The sequence below is a fragment of the Hydractinia symbiolongicarpus genome, chromosome 8, assembly GCF_029227915.1.
Source record: "Hydractinia symbiolongicarpus strain clone_291-10 chromosome 8, HSymV2.1, whole genome shotgun sequence".
Lineage (NCBI taxonomy): Eukaryota > Metazoa > Cnidaria > Hydrozoa > Anthoathecata > Hydractiniidae > Hydractinia > Hydractinia symbiolongicarpus.
In genome coordinates, this window is record NC_079882.1 from 23,451,608 (window position 1) to 23,472,566 (window position 20,959).

The 20,959-nt window shown below is 31.0% G+C and overlaps 1 protein-coding gene across 2 annotated transcripts; it reads right to left on the bottom strand.

Annotated features, from left to right (window-relative positions):
- Positions 1–2,040: 2,040 nt before the first annotated feature.
- LOC130655977 (calcium/calmodulin-dependent protein kinase type II subunit alpha-like) lies at positions 2,041–18,531 on the bottom strand. 2 transcript variants are annotated; one of them, XM_057458804.1, is made up of 19 exons: positions 18,370–18,531; positions 15,659–15,753; positions 14,408–14,467; positions 14,125–14,179; positions 13,952–14,017; positions 12,801–12,873; positions 12,582–12,684; positions 11,798–11,881; positions 11,632–11,726; positions 11,388–11,429; positions 11,227–11,307; positions 11,021–11,104; positions 9,342–9,522; positions 5,226–5,266; positions 5,093–5,144; positions 4,805–4,883; positions 4,593–4,687; positions 3,764–3,878; positions 2,041–3,241 (listed from the first exon to the last, which is right to left on the bottom strand). In XM_057458804.1, the coding sequence occupies exons 1-19, from the start codon at positions 18,429–18,431 to the stop codon at positions 3,130–3,132; spliced, it is 1,575 nt and encodes a 524-aa protein (XP_057314787.1). In that variant the 5' UTR covers positions 18,432–18,531; the 3' UTR covers positions 2,041–3,129. The 2 variants fall into 2 exon arrangements, with proteins under 2 accessions (XP_057314787.1, XP_057314788.1); XM_057458805.1 differs by lacking the exon at positions 9,342–9,522 and adding an exon at positions 8,922–8,982 and having other exon boundaries at positions 18,370–18,530.
- Between the last annotated feature and the right edge of the window lie 2,428 nt (positions 18,532–20,959).

Here is a 20,959-nt window from a genome sequence, read left to right on the forward strand (position 1 = left end):
AGAGATATACATGATATTGCCATTTTAGAGTGCAATAATCAGAGTGCAAAATTTGCCAAGTTTCTGGATGGCGGGAAATGGCGGGGTTGTTGTGTTTGTGTAGTATTCATTTACTCGTGTAAAGGAAAGGCCTAAAAGGCTGGTTCAATAATTTCTGTGCAAAGATTGAATAACTCGAAAAATATACGTATTCCACTCGGCACCGTAGGAGAACTAGTACGTACTTTGCGGGGATTAAAATTGCGCGGACGGTCGTTATTTCAATATTTCGCGTGGCTTTAATTTTACGGACAACGCCAAAAATTCAAATAATTCTAGTGAACTTAATTTCGCAAATATTTTCAAAACCGCAAAGTTTTATCCACACCACGCATAATCCACTTTGAAATCTCAATCCAGGTTGTTTTTTTTATCTGTCTCGACCATAAATAACAGCGGAAATTAGTTCGTTTGTAGATAATAGTGTTCACAGTTGAGCCAATTTGTCTTCCGAATTTCAGAGTCATCTAATTGAAGAATATCGAAAGGAATTATACTTGGTACGTTTTTATAACGACAATAATGTGAGAAGTTAAGTAAAAAAAAACAGTTTTATCTTGTGACGTTTTTGGCCTGATATTTTGTGGGCAATGGCCAATTTCTCGTGACGGAGGTTGTGCGTGTGAATAGTTAGATGTAGTTAGATGCAGATCTCCAACTTGTTTTTGATTTTGCTGTCGAGAATTTTACTAATTTTGTCATACGCTTTAATCATTTTAAGGCAAAACGAGATTTAATGTTGCATAGAGTAGAGGGAGAAAATGTTTCATACGTGAGTGAGGGTGTAGTTTCGTTTGATCAGTACTCTGAAATTTTTCAACGTCTAGTCATAACAAATCTAAACTACATCTTTTTTTAAAAACGCAACTTTTATTAAAATTCTTTTTAGTCACACATTGTTTGACTTCAAACCTGATGTTGTTAAGCGTAACACACATGTATCGCAAGATTGTGTTTTAAAGGTATAGGTTATTTGTGAAAGGAATTTTCGCGGAACTCTATTTCATTGATTTGACCCAAATCAGCAGAAATAAATTCCTTAGAAATTTTAAAAAATCGGTCATCTGAAAAAATTTTTCCACAAAATTTAAATTCTTCGTATCCACACAAATTTCTAGCACAAAATTTTTCATTTTTTTGTACTTTTATGTAGCACCAAACCATCAAGCCTTTGTTTTTCATTTGAAAATAGCTTTATTTCTGAAAACTACGTTAAGTAAAATCGTATTTTTGCCTCGACTAAAATTACTGAATCTACAGCATCCGCAAAAATTGCTTCCGCAAATTTCCCGAAAAAGTAGTCATCCGCAAAATGAAGCAATTTGGAAATACTCATTTTCTTCCACAAATAATTTGTTCGATTAAGGTATCATCTGTTAAAGGGTTTTACGGGTTGCTTTTCAGGTTATCCACACCCTTTTCCATAGATTTCATATCAAAATGGCAAAAATGCTTAGGGTATGAGCGAGTAGTGGTTATCAGGCTTGAGTCCCAGTTAAACAGCTTTTTAACTTTTCAGCCAGCGCAGGCCAATTGCTTAGATTTTGACCCAAATTACAACCTTAGGCCTTAGCAACTCTTTTGTTTAATATTTAATATAAAAAAAATATTATGAAAACAGAACCACCACTAATCTTTATTGGGGAACTGAAGAGTGGTATTTATTTAGGACGAGCTTCTAACAGCGCTTGCGTGTTATTTGCGCATTAATTATAGTGCAGATCCGAAAAAGAACTTGCTTTCTAAAATCTTCAGAATCGGGAAACATCGTATTTAGATCAAAAAAGGGGCTGGGAAATTTGTTATAGATGGGAAGAATTTAAGTGTCCACTATAATTCTTTCTAAAAAGTTAATTAGAAAATTAGGGTTTTCTAGATTTTCCAGGGGCTTTTTTCTAATACCAAGCTATGCATTCTTGTAGTCAGGTAATTCCCCTTTTTCCATAACTCTTGATACAATCTCGAAGAAAAAACAATTAAAAGAATGAAGAATATCTGAGGTTATAACAAGACTTATTTCTTCGAATCCTTCCGTAAATAGGAATAAATACAGATGTGAAATTTATGTGATAATAACGCTACTGATTCACAAATATTTCGAAATGTTTTTTTTGTAAATCGTCGCAAGAAAACACTCCGCCTGTGCTGCAAAACAAAGTTCATTAAGTTCAATTTCCAATTAAAAACAAAACAGAGAAGAACGGAACAGAATAATAATACTTTCGTTTGATTGGCTATTCTGCTAATTATTCTTTTGTTTTTATAATTTTTTCAGTTTCTGCCGGAGAAAAAGTTTAAATGATTTAAAAAAAAAACTTCGGTTTGGATCGAAACAGAACATTTTATCAATTATTTCAAAAATCACATTTTATCCAATTGGACAGTATTCTTGACTTAAAAGCCAGGGATGTTGTTTTTAATGGACTTCTCTTGTCTTTTCTTGTCTAATTACTGGAAGAAAATTTCTAAATCGATAAACTGAGAGGCATTTCTGGATTTTCTAAAAACGAAAACTGATCTGATAAATGATTTTATTGCTGGCTTTCTTTTTTGGATAAGAGTAATTATCTTGGCCCAAACAGCCGATCACATTTTTCTTTGTAAAAAGATAAAGGGGATTGTTTAAATCGTCATATATATAATATATACAAAAGAAAATAGTAATGATTAATGGATACAATTAAAATAATAGGAAATTCAAAAAAAAAAATTGTTTCAATTTCATCAAAATAACAGCAACAATAACATAAAAAATAATAAATAAAAAAAAAGCCAACGCAAAAACAAAAACACCACAATATTTAAACAATTTAGACTTAAAAATGACGTAAAAATTTCTTCTCACAAATTAACTTTTTATTCTCAATATATAAACCCCAAAATCAAACATCTTACTTCACATAAAACTTAACAAATTCGCTTGTTATATTTTAGTCGCCGCCGTTCGGCAAGTCGGACGTCGAAGAATGCTCAACGTTCATGCTTGACGTCACTAATTAAGCCGTGTCAGACAAATATAATTTTTATTTGTCCAGCAATACGATCTATTTATGAAATTGTTTTGGCGACGATAAAACAGTCACGCCTTGTCTACGACGATTCGCTATTTCTACTTATATGAAAGTGGACACAAACCCATAATGAACCACGTTTTTGCCAAACTCTCGTCTCTTCTGAATGCACTGTAACCGGCTTGCTATTGCTAAATATTAACATCAGAAAATATTATCATGGATTGAGCAAAAACTGTCTTATTCTCTTTTTTACGCATATATTATAAAAATTAAAAATAAAAAAAAATCGCTAGAGAATGGCTTAATCAAAAGTATTTTAGCGTTGTTTGGAGAAATAAAGAAAAGTTACTTTGAGATATATCATCTCTTCCTTCACACGAGGAAAACACTCATTTTAGGATCTGAAAATCAGGAGATTTAGGAGCAACCAATAGAGATTAACGAGAAAATAAAGCCAAATTTTAACAGAGATTCTAACTTAAAATCATGGCATAAGGCGTGGATAAATGAAGTATTTCAAAAACTGATTATGGGAGCGTGAGAAATTAAGATTCATGAGAAAGGTTGGATTTTACAAAAAACAAAATATTAGCCAAGGTTGTAAGTGAAACCATGGGCTAAAGGTCTTCGATTCCATAGTGTCTGTGAACTCAGGTAATTTATCAGACGTGGGCTACATAGAACTTTAAAAAAAGCAGAATTAAGCTTACCTATCGATATTCTGAGTTAATCGAATATAACTGATGCACGCTGCTTCGTCAGACAGTAGTATAACATGGGGAGAAAGAATAGTTGTATTAATTGGCGAAGGCTGATTCTTTAACACTAAATGATAATATTGACAACTCCTAAACAAATTCTAATGACAGATCTTATATACGCAATTTTTATTTAAGGGAATAAATTTCAGGATTGTTATTCGTGTACTTTAGTTCTTGTGAATATTCATCATTTTTGAAATTCACTTTTAGATCACTTTTTTATAATTTTTTAAGCAAGTAAATACAGTACAATTTAAATACGAAGTGTTTTGTTTATCAAGCGATAGATAAAACAGTATACATTGTATTTCTTAACCCATAGCTATTTTGTTTGGGTTTATAGAAACCAGGATCATTTCCACAAGATTTACTTGTAACAAGGTTGTAAAAATCAGGTTTTGTTGAAAAAAGGGAAAACGTTCGATTTGAATTTCATTGTTTTGGAACCAGATTTTTTTTGTCAGAAAAAAAAGAGTCTAGCACACAAATTCGACGCAATTTTGTTTCTCGCTCATTGTCGTGAAAAATGTTCATATAAACATTGAGAACACATTATAGGTAATATTAGATTTAATTGTCGCGAAATCTTAAATACGTATTGTTATTCGCAAAATCACTAACATTAATTCCCTCAAAAATTAGTTCTTTAAGGCACGATTAAACTTCCCTTTAACAGGCTGGAAACAGGCAAAACAAGAATGGTTTTCCATCCACAAACTTGTGTAATGGTTTTATGAAGCAAAAAACATACTCTTGTCAAAATTACAAAACTACTTACAATTGTCAAAATAATATTTATGAAAATCAAGTCCTTCTACAAGATTTCCTTTCGCACATGGTTCGAAACATGTCATGCGATCATCACAAAGCCTCCTGTAAAACGAAAAAACAAAAATATGACTTCGGTTATCTTAGTACTTTTACCTTCTAAACAAGAACCGCCAAACAATTTAGCCGCTTCGTTATATACATAAAAAGAATGAGACGCACGTGTATGTATCATAGTCGCCCATCGTAATAGCAGCGATCAGTCTTTGAGTGAGTTTGATTATTTCTTGCTCTTTAGAAGCTAAAATAAATCGAGAAAAAAATTAAGATGCTAATAAAATTAAGAAAAAATCTCGTTTCTTTTTTACTGGTTATTAGACTGTTTTTTTTGGTCACTGTACGAAACAAATAGCGGTAATTGCGCAGATAAAAACAACACTACAAAAGAAGGCTAAATTAAAGCTTTTCTTGACAGAAATGGAGATTCTTAAAGCACATTAGCGTCCATACCTCTCAAATCATCATCATCAGCACCTTGAATCATAACTTCGTCATCAGAATTCTAAAACAATTAAACTTAAAACAATTAAACTGACAATATAAAAACAAACAAACAAACAAACAAAAAATATTCTTTCGTTACCTTTCTAATTTTGTCGTTTAACAATTTATCCTTTGCTGCCGCTGTAATGAAAGATAAGGAAACAAATTAGGCAGATATTAAGAAACCGAGTTATGACTCATTTAAAACCTAAACAAATTATGTAGCATTCTCACAAGGTGGAGGCGTAGTGCAAAGCTACATAAAACAGCAAGTACAGAATTCACATGATGAATGTGCTAATGAAAGTAGAATATACAAGGAAAACAAAGTAGTATTTCGGAACAGTTAAAGAATAGCATGCATGGTTGTGATAAAGCTTAGCCTCCAAAAAAGACAAAAATTGTTTAGAAACAGTCGTACAGCCGTCAAAATATTGTAAACAAAGCGACATCAGAGATGTTGCAAAACAAATTTTTGTAGGGATGAATTTATTTTTTTTGAACAATTGCACAAAAACAGTTTATAACAATAACAGATTTTATTGGAAACCAAGCTTTAGCAGTGTATAAATAATTGGTTTGTGTTTTATTTTACGTTATACCTAGGCAAAAATCCATATTTATTTTAAAAATTTAGAAGGCTAAGGGTACAGTTACTTTAAATTTTAATTTTTTACCTAATAAAGCAGTAACTATTACTAAACAACTAGCATTACTAAACTAATCTATAGTGTAAACCTACCCTTAACTAGCTGCAACATTTTTGCTGTACTGGGTTTCATAGCTAACTCAGCCAATCACTCAAATATGTGCCTGTTTTTACAAAATATCTTGAACGACGTTCACATAGCTAGTAGTGGAACAGATGGTGAAAAAATAACAATAAACAGCTTATACAAAGAAGAAACTTTCAAACTTGAAGGTGGTAAAACAGACACAAAACAACTTCAAAAAATAAAGCTGGAAGAAAGAATCACAGGAATTCACAAAACACATAAAAAGTGAAATAAAGATTGAATAAAAAAATATTTATTACACATATATAATTAATTGAAGTATGAGGAGGAAATAGTGCAAAAAATACAAAAAAGAAACAAACAAAAAAATGAAAAGCAAATGAAACAAAAAAGCCAACAAAATAATTTTATTAATTCATCTCTGAGTCTATAGAAAAAAACAACATCGTGGCGTTTAATAAATCTTTCCAATTTCAAATTCTTACGGTTAAACTTAAGTGGAAAAAACAATAACATTACAACTGTGAACAGTTAAATACATATAGCATCCTTATCTCTCTTTCTATAGACGTTAAAAAAACTTTCGCGCAGACATAACCCAGAATTATTTTTATAAAAATTGAAAATACGGTGCCTTTACGGGGTCGAAAAGCGTTCAACAAACGCAGTTCCGCCTTTTTCTGTATACACTGAAAAAATCCCATTTACCTTTATACGTCTGCCTAAAAATTACTTCCATCATTCAATGCACAAAAAATTTACGAAAAATATGTCCTCTTTAAACTACTCAACAAAAGCGAAAGCTAAATCTGAAGATGAAAAAGGAACTTCTCAAGATAGAATAACATGAGATCATCTAAAACAGTATCTAATACAAATATTTTCTAAAAAGTTTATAAAGTTAATAAAAACCAGTTAATAATCCAAAAACCAAACAAAACAAAACAAAAAAGCCAGGAAAATCGCAAAAGACTACAAGAGATACTTACATTACATATTTAAGTTGAATTGTATAATCTTTTCAAAAAAAAGAAAGGCCTGGGTTAGTAGTGCGAAGAATTACCGTTTGTGATAACAGTGTCTTATAATGGTTCGTTGTTTACCTCTATTTGTATTTCTCCTAGCAACATGTTCAGGAAAGACGGATATTCAAGCCGCTAAATGAACGGCGAATTCGTTAAAGAATAAAATAACATGCCCGTTTATAATAAATCAAAATTCTTAAAAAAATTCAATTTTTCTGGTAAATAATTTTGAATTTTATTCAAGTGGCATAGTGAATATGCCAACACTAGTCGTTAGACCGTGGAAAAATCCACGGGTTCGCCCGTCCTTTTTATACAGACAGACAGACAGACAGACGTATACGGGTATTATAATATAACATAATAAATATAGCTTTAAATGAGAACTGATGATTTCCTATACAATCAGATTTATAACTTCTTTGTGTCTGTATTGCCGTCAACGATGCTGTGTGTAAGTTACATGTTGATATTTCATATTCTTTTCCTACGATCAATACTTCACTACGATCAATAATTCACTACGATTAATACTTCACCACGATCAATCCTTCACTACGATTAATACGACAAATACTTCACTACGATTAATACTTTACTGCGATCAATCCTTCACTACGATCAATCCTTCACTACGATCAATACTTCACTACGATCAATACTTCACTACGATCAATACTTTACTACGATCAATACTTTACTACGATCAATACTTTACTACGATCAATACTTCACTACGATCAATACTTTACTACGACCAATACTTTACTACGATCAATACTTTACTACGATCAATACTTTACTACGATCAATACTTTACTACGATCAATACTTCACTACGATCAATACTTTACTACGATCAATACTTTACTACGATCAATACTTTACTACGATCAATACTTTACTACGATCAATACTTCACTACGATCAATACTTCACTACGATCAATACTTCAGTACGATTAATACTTCACTACGATCAATACTTCACTACGATCAATACTTCACTACGATCAATACTTTACTACGATCAATACTTTACTACGATCAATACTTTACTACGATCAATACTTTACTACGATCAATACTTTACTACGATCAATACTTCACTACGATCAATACTTCACTACGATCAATACTTCAGTACGATTAATACTTCACTACGATCAATACTTCACTACGATCAATACTTCACTACGATCAATACTTTACTACGATCAATACTTTACTACGATCAATACTTTACTACGATCAATACTTTACTACGATCAATACTTTACTACGATCAATACTTTACTACGATCAATACTTTACTACGATCAATACTTTACTACGATCAATACTTTACTACGATCAATACTTCACTACGATCAATACTTCACTACGATCAATACTTTACTACGATCAATACTTTACTACGATCAATACTTCACTACGATCAATACTTCACTATGATTAATACTTCACTATGATTAATACTTCACTACGATCAATACTTCACTACGATCAATACTTCACTACGATTAATACTTCAGTACGATTAATACTTCACTACGATCAATACTTCACTACGATCAATACTTCACTACGATCAATACTTCACCACGATCAATACTTCACTACGATTAATACTTCACTACGATTAATACTTCACTACGATTAATACTTCACTACGATCAATACTTCACTACGATCAATACTTCACCACAATCAAGTAATCCTACATTTTTTTGTTTTGAGATTAACACACACAAAAAAAGATGTCATAAAATGGGACTAAAAAGCATTCACGCGCTAGACAAAAAGGTTGGTAGATAAACGTGGATATATTGACATATCAACTAAATCAACTCTCTTTGGCCTAACTAAAAACCGAACACACTACTTTATCAGGGACCACGATTGATTTATATTGTTGTATTATGAAAATTTAACATGTGGAAATATGGATATACGTTTAAAGGGTGTAAAAATTGAAGAAACTTTACGTAATAAACCAGGTTATATAATAATTAGCCTATATGCCAACACCTACCAAATAACCCGCCAGATGTGCCAGATATCCTGCGTGCAAAAACGGTTGTTAGTATAGCCCCCTAAAAAATATAGAAGCAGTGAAGAAATTAGTCGGGTTTTAAGATATTTTATGGCTAGGCAAGGTATTGAACAAGAACTTTTTAAATTTATTTCGATTAGAACAGAAGGCAAGGTGAACACAATCACTACGCTTTTGCACTAATTTACAAGTAAAAGTTGTAAACAAAATACGACGGGTTATGCAGGTTCTTACGTTTATTTTTACATTATTTTACGTTACAGCATAGTGATTGCATTGACAAAAATGCCTTCTATAAATTTTGAAATTTTGTAAGGCTGCTGAAAAGCAAGATGATTAGACAAGTTAATTGGTTGTGGTGGCATGAAAGCGTGCATGGTGGTAAGCCCCATGTCTAACCTTCAATCATTTCAACATTGTTGTCTGATTCACTCGCCGTCTTTTTCTTTAAGACTGTGCCACTTCCCATGACTATTCCAGTTGGAGTTGATGTAACAGCTTCTGTGTTCTTTTTACTCTGACCAAAAGCTCCTAAAACTTTGTTACCTGCTGACACAAGCAAAGTTGTGAGCATGGCTCCCTATAGAATAACATTACAATCAACCTGGGCGAAACACGAATTATAGAAGTTTAATTCTATACATAATATTTTCCAAAACGTTGCCTAGCACCACGCCTAGTTTTTGGAGAACTTTTATAAGGCTGCCTCCACAAAAACCAACCTCCTTACTTGAATTTTAGTGCTTTGAAACATCTTTCATGTCTTGGTATTTAATTTACATTTTTATTGAGAAACTTTTTGTTTAATTATTATATTTCTACAAAAAACAATTTCTCTTCATTACGCAATTTATTTGACAGTGACAATTTTTTTGTATTTATTTAAAAAATTTCTCCATTATACAGAGAAGGTTTAAACCTCCTTGATTATACGTACTGTGTTATTTTCTTTGTTCTGCTTGGTCCTAATGTTAGCATTAATTGCTCAAGGCATTTTCTTTTGTGGTGAGAAGTGTATATTTTTTAAAAATAAATTTGCAGATTTTAGAGATTTTAGGAACCTTTTTGCAAAGTTTATCTCAATGAAATATAAAACTTCAAATAAAGTGCTCAATGTTGACACAAATATTTTTATTCCTTTTTAACTGAAACAGTGGCAATGAAATTATATTTTTCCAGCAAAATATCCTAAAAATCGTCAAATTTTAGTTTGAGTTCCTGTCTCAGTATGTGGAGTACGACACATTCACCTCATGCTCAATTTCTACTGTCGTTTTAACCTGCTCACAAAAATGTTTGTATCCATGTGGTTTACTTATCTCAACATCATGCCAAAACTCCTTACACTCCATGCATATTATGGGGAATCTCTTACTAAAATTCTAGCAAATGGGTCTTTTAAAATCGTTGAGAAATTTCGCAAAGGTATTGATTAATAAAACTGAAGAAAATTTTTCCAAGAATAGTTACAATGGTGTGTCTCATGTTTGCATTTACTGTTAATGTCATCAAAGGATGTTTGGCATAAGTGAAAATTTATTATGGATTACACATCTGTTGTTGGTGGAAATTTTGGCTGTATAGCAGAAACTCATGCATCAATGTTATAACGTTTATACAGGGTGTAAAAAGAAGCAAAAATAGTAAAAAATAAGAAAAATTAGTATCTAATTTATCAAAGTACAATTTTTAATTAAAAAAATTGATTTAATTTTTTATGTTCGAAAATTTAGATACAATTTGTGTTGCATCAGCAAATGTAAAGTTAGCAAAAGCAAATAATTCCTTCAACAGTAAATGACAAGGTAATGGACAAAGATAAATAACAATATTTTTGATCCATGAAAAGTTAATGACATTTTTAAACTTTAGGGAGCCGAGTATTTAAACAAGTTTTTTTTAAAAAAGAGCTGAAGTTCTTTTTCAACATACTCAACACTGTTTTTAATTTTTAACTGCTTATAAAAACAGACCTAACAAGGAATAACTGTCATTAATTTAACTCCTCTGTTAAAAAACAGGCTTAAATTTGGCAACAAGCAACATTATACAAAAAACTTATTTTTTAAAAAAAATACCTTTAATTTTCTGCGTGCATTGAATTTCTTTAGTCCATTTATGGTCTCCTGTCGATGGAAAGTAGATGCGTAAGACTGTCTATCCTGTAAACAGAAAAGTAAATAACAGTTTATAATCTTGTAGTACTACTTCATAATGCATAAAACATGAACGAAAATGTTCCTTTTGCAGTCCCAACATTTTAATAAAAGCAAAATAAACTCACAGCTATCCATGGGTGCTTAAGTGCGTCTGACGCAGACATACGCTTTCGAGGGTCCAATGTCAACATACTGTCAATTAAATCCTACATAAAGAGAATATATATGATGAAGATTTATAAACAATAAGAATGATAAATATAAAATAAAGTAAAAAGGATATTACCTTAGCTTCCTGTGTTACAGTGTCCCATTCAGGCGAAGGATACTACAAAATTAAAAATACAGTTAAGGAGATTTATATAGACTTTGGTTCCTGTACAAAATTAGCAATATTTTAAAAGCATTATGTGGAAAATGTAATAAAAAGGGAAGCAACCACCATTAGTTAAATCACAAATATTGGTGCAAATTTATCTTTTTTTTGATTTAAACTAAACATCTGTCATGATGTTCAAAGTTTTACATACATCATAAGCTGCAGCTTTTATTTGTGCATATAATCGATGTTGATCCTCATCCCAAAATGGTGGATAACCAACAAGGAGAATATAAAGAATAACACCTTAAATAAAAAAAAGTTTAGATGAACCCATCAGAGAAAAACCTTAAAATAAAGGAAGAAACAGAACATACCACATGCCCACACATCCACCGGTTTCCCATAAGGCTCTTTTCGTATGACTTCAGGTGATAAATAACCAGGAGTTCCCGCAAACCCTGCAAAAAATAGATAGTGAGTATATTGTCACTTTTGAGTTGGCATTGAATTTCTTTGTTAAAATGTTTTATAAGTGAGTAATTCCTTTTCTTCGCATACTGAATTTATATACTAAAGATAAAATTTACAGATCGAAAATTATTATTGCAAAATATGCAAGAGGTGAAAATGTAACCTCTCAAGTGTTACAACCTGGGGTACACAACGATATAATTAAAACTTTTGTTGCCACATGTAACAAGCATGCTGCTGTTTAATATCACTAATGATCATAAAAGCTATTGAAATTTTAAATATATTTATTAATAAATGAACTTTCTTTATTTTACACCAAGTACTTTCGAATCTTTTTTAATCTGACCAAAAAAAAGCACAGCGATTTTAAAGCTTTGCAGGTTTCTTGTCATTTTCTGATTCACAATAATAATAACAAAATAGTTTCGCTAAACCAAAAGGTATGAACCTTTAACAACACCATATTTTATTTTAAAATAATTCAAACTTGACTGTACGAAGCTGAAACTACACCATATTTTGTTGCAAAATTGTCAAAGTACAATCATATTGAGCTTTGAGCAAAGGCAGGTTTTCTTACTGGGTGTTAAATATAACAGTCTTTATCTGGGAATAAAAGAGGCAATTTGACTTTTTCACATTCTTATTAACAGCCTCACAAAAAACAAAAGAAAATGTTTTCACCATGCCAGATGAATTTTTCATTATCACTCTCAACAGCTAGTCCAAAATCAGCAAGCTTAACTGCAGCTCCTTTTTCTTTACTTGCAAGAAGCAAATTTTCAGGCTAAAATATAAACAAAAATAAAATAACATCAAGTTAGTCTTGGGTGTGATACTGTGAATTAGGCAAAAATAAAATAAAACAGGGTTTTAAGAGAAAAGTTGAAATTTCATCCGAACCTTTAAATCTCTATGGACAATGCCAAGTTGATGACAGTGCAAAACACTCTCTAAAATCTGCTGAATACAATGACTAAAAAGAAAAAGAAAGTACTTGTAATGAAAAACCCTTGCAGAATGAAATATTCTCACATTCAGATTCTAGACTTTTATGAAACAATGCATTTTAATTCTCTTTTAGAGCAACCATAGCACTTCTTAATCTAAAAGTATAATAAATTGATGCCTAAAGGCTAAAATACACGGTAAGTTTAAACGTACCGTTTAGTTGTAAGAAAAAAAGTTAAGTTTCGTTGCAGGTAATATACCTGTCTACAAATTAAGATAAAATGTATAAGTTTTTTTTAAAAAACTCTTTTCACAATAAATACCAAAGAAAAGCACTTAAATATTCCATTGTTACAGCAGCAGCAGGGTAAACAGTGAAAAAAAGAAGCAGTTATGATTAAAAATTGAAAAAATATGCTCAAATCTTTAGTTTAAACAATAGCTCATTAATGATTCTGTTAATTTCAATAGAAACAACTTAGCAAAAGTTGAACATGTCCAACTTTTAAAAAAACTTATAAAACCGAAAAAAGTTGTACATCTTTCCTGTTTACATGATAAGTTTTTTATCTTACATTGAAACGGTTCCTTTTAAACTTTCCGTGTATTTCAGCCATAATGAAAAAAAAACATTTTACCTTTTCAAAAATTTTTAGCCAATCCTTAAAATTTAATAATAGCAGAGTTATGGCAAATTTAATAAGTCTAAATTTGTTGGCTTTGTTAATTGAAAAGCCTATTACACAAATAGTCATAAAAACAAAAACAAAAAAGAATGAGCTCAAAAATAGGCTCCGTTTTACTGAAAATTCAACAAATCTATAAGTAACTTTGTCATGTGACCAATAATGCCGTATTCTAGAAAAGACAATTTTTGTGATAGTTGAAATTTTTTAAGGCAACTTCTTACAAATGCTCCAAATTTAAAAATATAACTAAGATCCATCAGGTCAATCAAGAAAATTTCAAGAAGAGGGGAAGTGCTTATTTAAAGCCACAGGAACTTATAGCCATCAGAAGATATCTATAAACATCCAAACTTAACAAAAAGATATCAGACTACAATAATTGATAACAAACATTGCAAGATTTTAAAGGCTAACCTTGCATCTGATTCACTGTAATATTCCCTAGCAACAATATCTTCGAATAATTCTCCACCAGTTACTCTAAATTACAAAGCATAAAAATAACATTTCCCAACATCACAATATCCTGTTTTAGAATCATAAAAACTCTTGATCTAAGCAATGTTTACAAAACATATCATACTCACAAGTCAAAAACTAAATAATGCACGCCTTCTTCTGGAATACTAGCATGTAAACGAACTAAAAAAATCAAAGTAGTGCAGTAAATATTTAGCCCTAGAAGTGGTAGTGTGTACTGCGGTTTAAAATGGCCAATCAAGTCATACTTTGACTGTCACAAACATGTGATTCCCAACATGTTCAATACTTATTTTGATTGTTTAGTTTGCATAATTATTTTTCCTTCAGCAAAGAGACAATAAGCAGCATAAAGCAAAAGAGCAAGAAAAATAATGTCTAAGTGCATACCTATATTTGGATGTTTCAGCATACGACATATTCTGGCCTCTCTTTCAAGTTTTTGTAAATCTAAAAAATAAAAAAAAAATTTAGAGACTGCTGATTTACCAGAGAAGTTAGAAACTATTTTTTACATATTTTTGCAGAGACTAAGATTTATTTATTTCTTTTCCAACATTGTCACTTTTCACACAACACAATATAATGTTCAGGAAAAAATAAAGAAAATGTATCCAAACATACAAGCCAAATCCAAAAAATGTGGCGGTAAAATTAAAAGTAATTTGTTACAAATACAACGGCAGTATTTTGCAAAATCCTTAAAATATTAGCAATCAAGGGGGAATTTTTTGAAATACTAAGCAACAAAAAATACTAAGCTACAGAAAATACTAAGCTAAAATAATTTCATAAAACCAAATTTTGTAGATTGAAGTAGTTATAACTGAAAGATCATTAAAAACCTCTTTAAAAACCATTAACTACAAATTAATTTAAAACCATTAATTAGAAGTGATGAAGTATACATGGTAAAATGCAATTTCTAAATCTGTAAAGAAAATTTTAAATCACTGAATAAACAAAACAAAAAAAAAATCAAAATGAAGGTTTTGATTGATAGAAAGTTTGAGAAGAGGGTTCTTTGTTACTGTGGAAAGTTTATCATTTATTGAACATGATAGTTTAGTAGGCGACGTTTCGGGAGATCCTTCTCCCATCATTGGGCAAAGTAAATTGATGTTGAGCATGTATTTATATAATTGCAGAGGATCGAAATTCATAAAACTAACCAATCAAAAAGAGTTCTTTGTGTTGCATACTATGCATTCTTTAAAACTTTTTCAAGACATAAAAATCTTAGCAATGTTTTTTTTATATATTAGGAGAGGAAGTAACAAAAACAAAGAGTGCAGATGTGTTTATAAAATTCAAAAACACCACTAACTAAAAACCTAATCAAAACGAAAAAGAATCACAGTAGGAAAAAAACAGTTGTGTTTATAGACATTTCAATTCAAGTTTACAATTTTTTTTGTTCACTATCATTTCTGTTCTCTTTTGAGAAAATAAGGCTTTATTAATTTAACAGATTTATTCTCACTTAATTTTCCCATATAAGTAAACAAATTACAGCATTTTGAAATACTGAAATAAACTTTCTAGCACAGCTGACATGCACTGTCTATAAGAACCTATTATCTCATAACTGAATATAGTGATACAAAGGTATACTTGAAGTGTCGAAATATGCTACCTTACCTCTAGCTGATAATTTTCTAGTATTAAATATTTTTGCAGCAAATTCCATACGATTCTCTTTGTGAACACATCGTTTTACTATACTAAATGCACCTCTAAAAAATGAGAAAATCATAATTAAATCCAGGTGTAACTCTAAAAAAATACTAGCTAGTTTTTTATATAATTACATCCACGGTAAGCCTAATAGTAATACTTATACAGGAATTTGGCGCTTGTTAACATTGCATTAAATATGCAATCTTAAGTGTTGTCAATAACATGCTTAGTTGTTGCAATTCATATACAAAGGCGTGTGCAAATCACAACACTATGATGAAATAGTTCATGTTTATTTTGGCAAATGAGGACCAAGAAGGCTTTAATCAGTTTTTTCGATTGTGTGGATTTATTTTATCCAATATTAATAAGTTTTCTCCTAAATATAAAATATATAACGTAAACCTATGTCACTCCCCCTATTTTCCTATGAAAGAATAAACGCTTTAAGAAAATAGACATTTCTATTCATTTCAAATAAGTAATATAATATTTTAAAACAAAAATGGCAACTAGATTTGATGATTAATAAATTAATAATCAAATTGATATTCCAGACCTTGAATAGCCAAATATTTTGTGTGTGAGTTTGATCATAAATATTAAATGTCATAATGCAAAAAAATATGAAATTAAAACTTAGGTATTTGTATTATGTTACTCTAAAGAATTTTGCACAAAATAAAATACTTCAGCAAAGGTTTAAAATTAAGTGTTTTTACCATGCTTTCATAATCTTTTTATTTAGCGCCGGATATAACATTTAAACTAAACTGTTCTTATAGCATTTTTACACAACAAAAACCATTTATTACAAATAAACCTTTTGTGATAGACTAAATAGTCAAAAATATATGACCGACTTACAAAGAAAAATCGAGTACAAGAATCGATATTAATCAGACATACTCTCAAAGCTCATTAAAAACAGAAATTTTAATAAGTAGGAGCTATAAGAATCTTGAGCAGAGCTGTGTTTAAAAAATAATTACACAGGCAGTGGTATTTTTAATTACACAGACAGTGGCATTTTTAATTACAAAGGCGAGGACGTATTTTCAATTTATTTAAAATGAAAATGAATATAGTACAAAAAGTAAACATTACATATATATGATATATAACCAAGGATCTGATGTTAATATGATATTTTTGATGCAGTGTCACAAAGAAATATGGCAGCATAAAAGTTTGAATAAAATATTTTTTAGTTTTAAAATGAAATAACACAATATTTAAGGCCTAGAAAAGGTTTTTAATACTGTATATATCAATGAAATTTAAAAAGGGTTATTTTTGTAGTGCTGATTTTTTTTCACACTAACACAGAAATAAAAGTCTAACAATTTCCAAACCTGAAATCTACATTAAACTTTTCTAATTCATGTTGGCACTCTGCAATTGCTGAGCCAAATAGTGACATGTTGAGGTGCTTTTAACAAAAATTTAACGATGCTAGTTAAACTTGTGAAGCCTAATAAAGTCAAATTTTATAGAAAATCAGCAGAAGACAGTTGTATAAATTCCAAATATCACTTGTGTGTAATTTGCTGCAAAATGATAAAGGTAGTTTACACTGCTACAACATTCTATACAATAGGTATTATACAACTAGTTTTCAATTTCCAATACAATAGAGTACAAGAATGGAATAAAATATATTAACACATTTTGTTTTAAGAATGCTTAAATGTTCAAGAAACAATATATAGTTATTTTAATTCTTTTGAAATCGACTGGATAGGGATCTGCAGTTCAAGTCAAACTAATCTGATTAAAAAAACTTATGAACTTTGAAATCACAGGCATGTGGTGCGTACATCTGCAATATATGTACAAATATCATCATCATCATCATTCTTGGCTTAACATCCATTTTCCATGCTAGCATGGGTTGGACAGTGTATATTAATGAGCCTCTTCCAATCTGATTGAAATATGTATATACAATTTGGTGTTACTGTGTGCAGTACATTGTAAACTACCCTATTAAAACCCAACGGAATGGAGGTTGAATATGTTTAACAGGTGCAGCCGCATGAATGCACACCTATTAAATTATAGCTTAAAAAATAATTTAATTTAAGTATTACAGCATCCAGTTCTTGGGTTTAGATACATGCTAGGACAAATTACATTTAGTATGGACCTTTTAGTATTAAACTGCAATATGCATATGTTTTAGTCCTAATTTAAACCTTGAATTATTGATCATTGTTGTGCCTAATTCTGCATTCTAAATATATATATATATACAAATCTTTGCAAAAGCAGTTTGTTTGCATGAAAAGGGGATTAGGATTTAGGATTAGGATACAGATTTTTTCAAATTTAAAAAAGGAAAAAGCACATAAAAGTTTAGTTATATCTCATTTCCTAATGGAAGTTTTGCTTACATTGCATCACCCCAGTGGGAAGAATCTTGTACTGACTTTGGTTTCATTTTAACAGAAAGAAGGTTATATATTTACTACTGTGTCGATTTAAGTCGAAAATAAAAATATAACAAAAATTAAACTTGGTATGAGATGAACTTTAATTGCTCTCAGTTAAAAGAGCGAGCTAGCTATAGCTACAGCTGGTTTGCTGCATGATTTTTAACAAGACATGTAAGGTAAACAAAGTAAAGATAAACCCATATCATCGTCTCATAAAAAAAATATGTAACTTACTTTCCTAACTCTTCCTTTAATTCGTATAATTCGTTAAACTTTGGACTAGCTGGGACTGTCATTGTGCCAATACAGATTGTATTTATAGATATCTTGACGTTGTGCTGAACTCCAAGAAGTTACGCATATACCACGGTTGCCCTCCTGTTTTCATGAAGCACGTAGGCTACTTATTAGGGAGATAATAATTTTTATGCATAAAATATTATTCAATTTTAACTTCATGACATTTCAGAATAATTTATTTCATGTAATTATTATTACAACTCAAAAGTATGCACAAATATTTTAATTCAGTTAATAAATTTTAATTGTGATCGGCAGCCTCCGTCATAGCGTAATCACAGTGATTTGAAATGCATGCTTTTTGCTCGACTTCGGAGTGATTGCTTCGGCTATCTTTCGCATAATAAGTTAGCATAATTTATCTAACTTCTTGGAAGCAGGAATATAAAAGTTTTTCCATAGACACGTCGTTGAAAGAAAGCTTTGGGGATTTGACGGACGACGGCTATTTACCGATTGTAAATAACCATTCTGGGATATCTTTCCTCTGACAGGATTAATCATTTACGAATATTAATTTTCGCGACTTTACGACTATATACTATTTTTACAAAAAATGGTATTCACAAAAATAACAATAAATAACTTTCGCTAAAAAAATATCTGGTATAATTTTACAACAAAAAATTCTTTTTGTGCTCATTTGCGAAAGTAATCCTCTCGAAATAAAACAAGTAGTGGTTGATTGAGTTAGCTACAACCTTGATACCAGTACTTTTTTCTTTTCAGTATATTCTAAAAACATGCTTGCCTTACCACACGAGACACTTCTATGGTAAGTAGATGGCACTAATCAGGCTAACAGTAACACCAGAGTGGGGGACTCAAACTTAGAATCTTACGATTACAAGTCGTACGCGCTATCACTACACCATTTTATCCGTTTGGGGATGTTTAGATCGTCCATGGCCGTCCCGGGGTCAGAAAAGTTACAAGATACCCTGGGGACGAGGTTGCGTCCATGGATCTATGTGGTAAATATATTATTTAAGATTAACTCATTTTATCTCTCAAACATTTTTAAATAAGTACTTACGTTAGTGCCTACTAGTGGTTTCCCTTGTACGAATTTACAAACTGATAAATAATATATTCTCCCAACCTTGTCACTAGGGCTTTATCACTCTTTCTTTCATATCTTTCACATTTTCAATTTCTCTCGTTTGTAATGGTTTTCGCAAGATCTTGCCGATGTAAATGATTTCCCTGGTACGTTGTTTAGTCAACTTTCAACCTCATTTTTTAGGGATTTTCCCAATAGACAGAAAATCTAGTTCTCAATAATTAGGCAAAAAAGGTGTTAATAATTCGTAAAATTTTAAACCCAGAGTAAATTATTTTATTTCTCGATAAAAAATATATTGAACGTTTCAGCAAAAATATATAAGGATATAATTATAAGTCGCTCGTTTGAATGTTTGCATATCCGGAAGCAAAAAAGAAGCACCGGAAACAAGATTGGGCAGTCATGGAAATTAAACCCCGTGAAGTGCGAATTTTAACCTGCAAAATAAAGTGCCCGCGAAAATAAAGTTGTAAGTAAACGAAGTTTGACAGTTCTTGTAAAACATCATAAGGGATAGCTTAAAATATATAAAATCAACCTCGTCCCCAGGACTATTTACTTCTCAACGGCGCTGCGCTTTCTGGTAAAAGGTGCTGGGTTCGAGCTTGATATATAATAAAAATCGATGAATATTAGCAAGAACCTCCTTGATATTAGTTATAATCATTTGAAGTCAATATCGATAGATACAATAATTCTTGCTATTGAACACGATCTCGAACGGCGAGATTGTCAGAAAGAGTGAAGGAGGTTGGTGTTTAACTAAGATCAAAGGGATTATTTCATGCTCTTCGTGAGTTACAATACTGCTAATATTTTTTTGAAAGATCGTTTTTTTTACCATTTCGCAAAATTGTCAAACAACACCGCGTGATAAATGCTCCGCAGCCAGTAGGCTGCAAGAGTTCTACGCGTGAACCGGAAAAACAACATCGTAGTTGTGCAATTTACGAAGCAATCAACGCAAAGGGTAGCGAAAACAATATCATAAGGCGTTGGATCTAACCAAATAAACTGAGGCCCAAAGTTTTAAGATCGACTGCTACGATTGACAAGTGAACTTTAACAAAGCGCCTGTGTATAAGATGGAAAAGCCGTTCTTAGGACATTTTGCTTTGTTGATGAAATTGTAATAACGACTCAGGGGCCACAAGACCCTGGGGACGATGTTGTAATTATCAGACAGATTTCTCTATTAAAAATTGACTGCAGTGTTAAAACAATGAAATTCACCAAGCTGTTTAACTGTTTGTTTACCTCATTGCTTTACTAATTTGTATATTTTATAAAACATGGTATTTTAAACAATGGATTTTAGTGACAGGGGGTTGAAAAACGGAAATGGATAGTTACAGCTAGCAAGATCCACACTATCGAATTGAGATTTTGAAATTACAACAAAAAATATTCCTCAAATCGAGCAAGTCATAACAACAATTTTATTTCATTGGTGGAAAG

Excerpts from the sequence above, each read along its gene's own strand:
- LOC130655977 (XM_057458804.1), bottom strand. The coding sequence starts at position 18,431 with ATGACAGTCCCAGCTAGTCCAAAGTTTAACGAATTATACGAATTAAAG. Across the intron at positions 11,727-11,797 it reads GGTGGATGTGTGGGCATGTG|GTGTTATTCTTTATATTCTC; the intron begins GTATGTTCTGTT and ends TTTTTATTTAAG. Across the intron at positions 5,267-9,341 it reads CAATGTTGAAATGATTGAAG|CGGCAGCAAAGGATAAATTG; the intron begins GTTAGACATGGG and ends CTTTCATTACAG.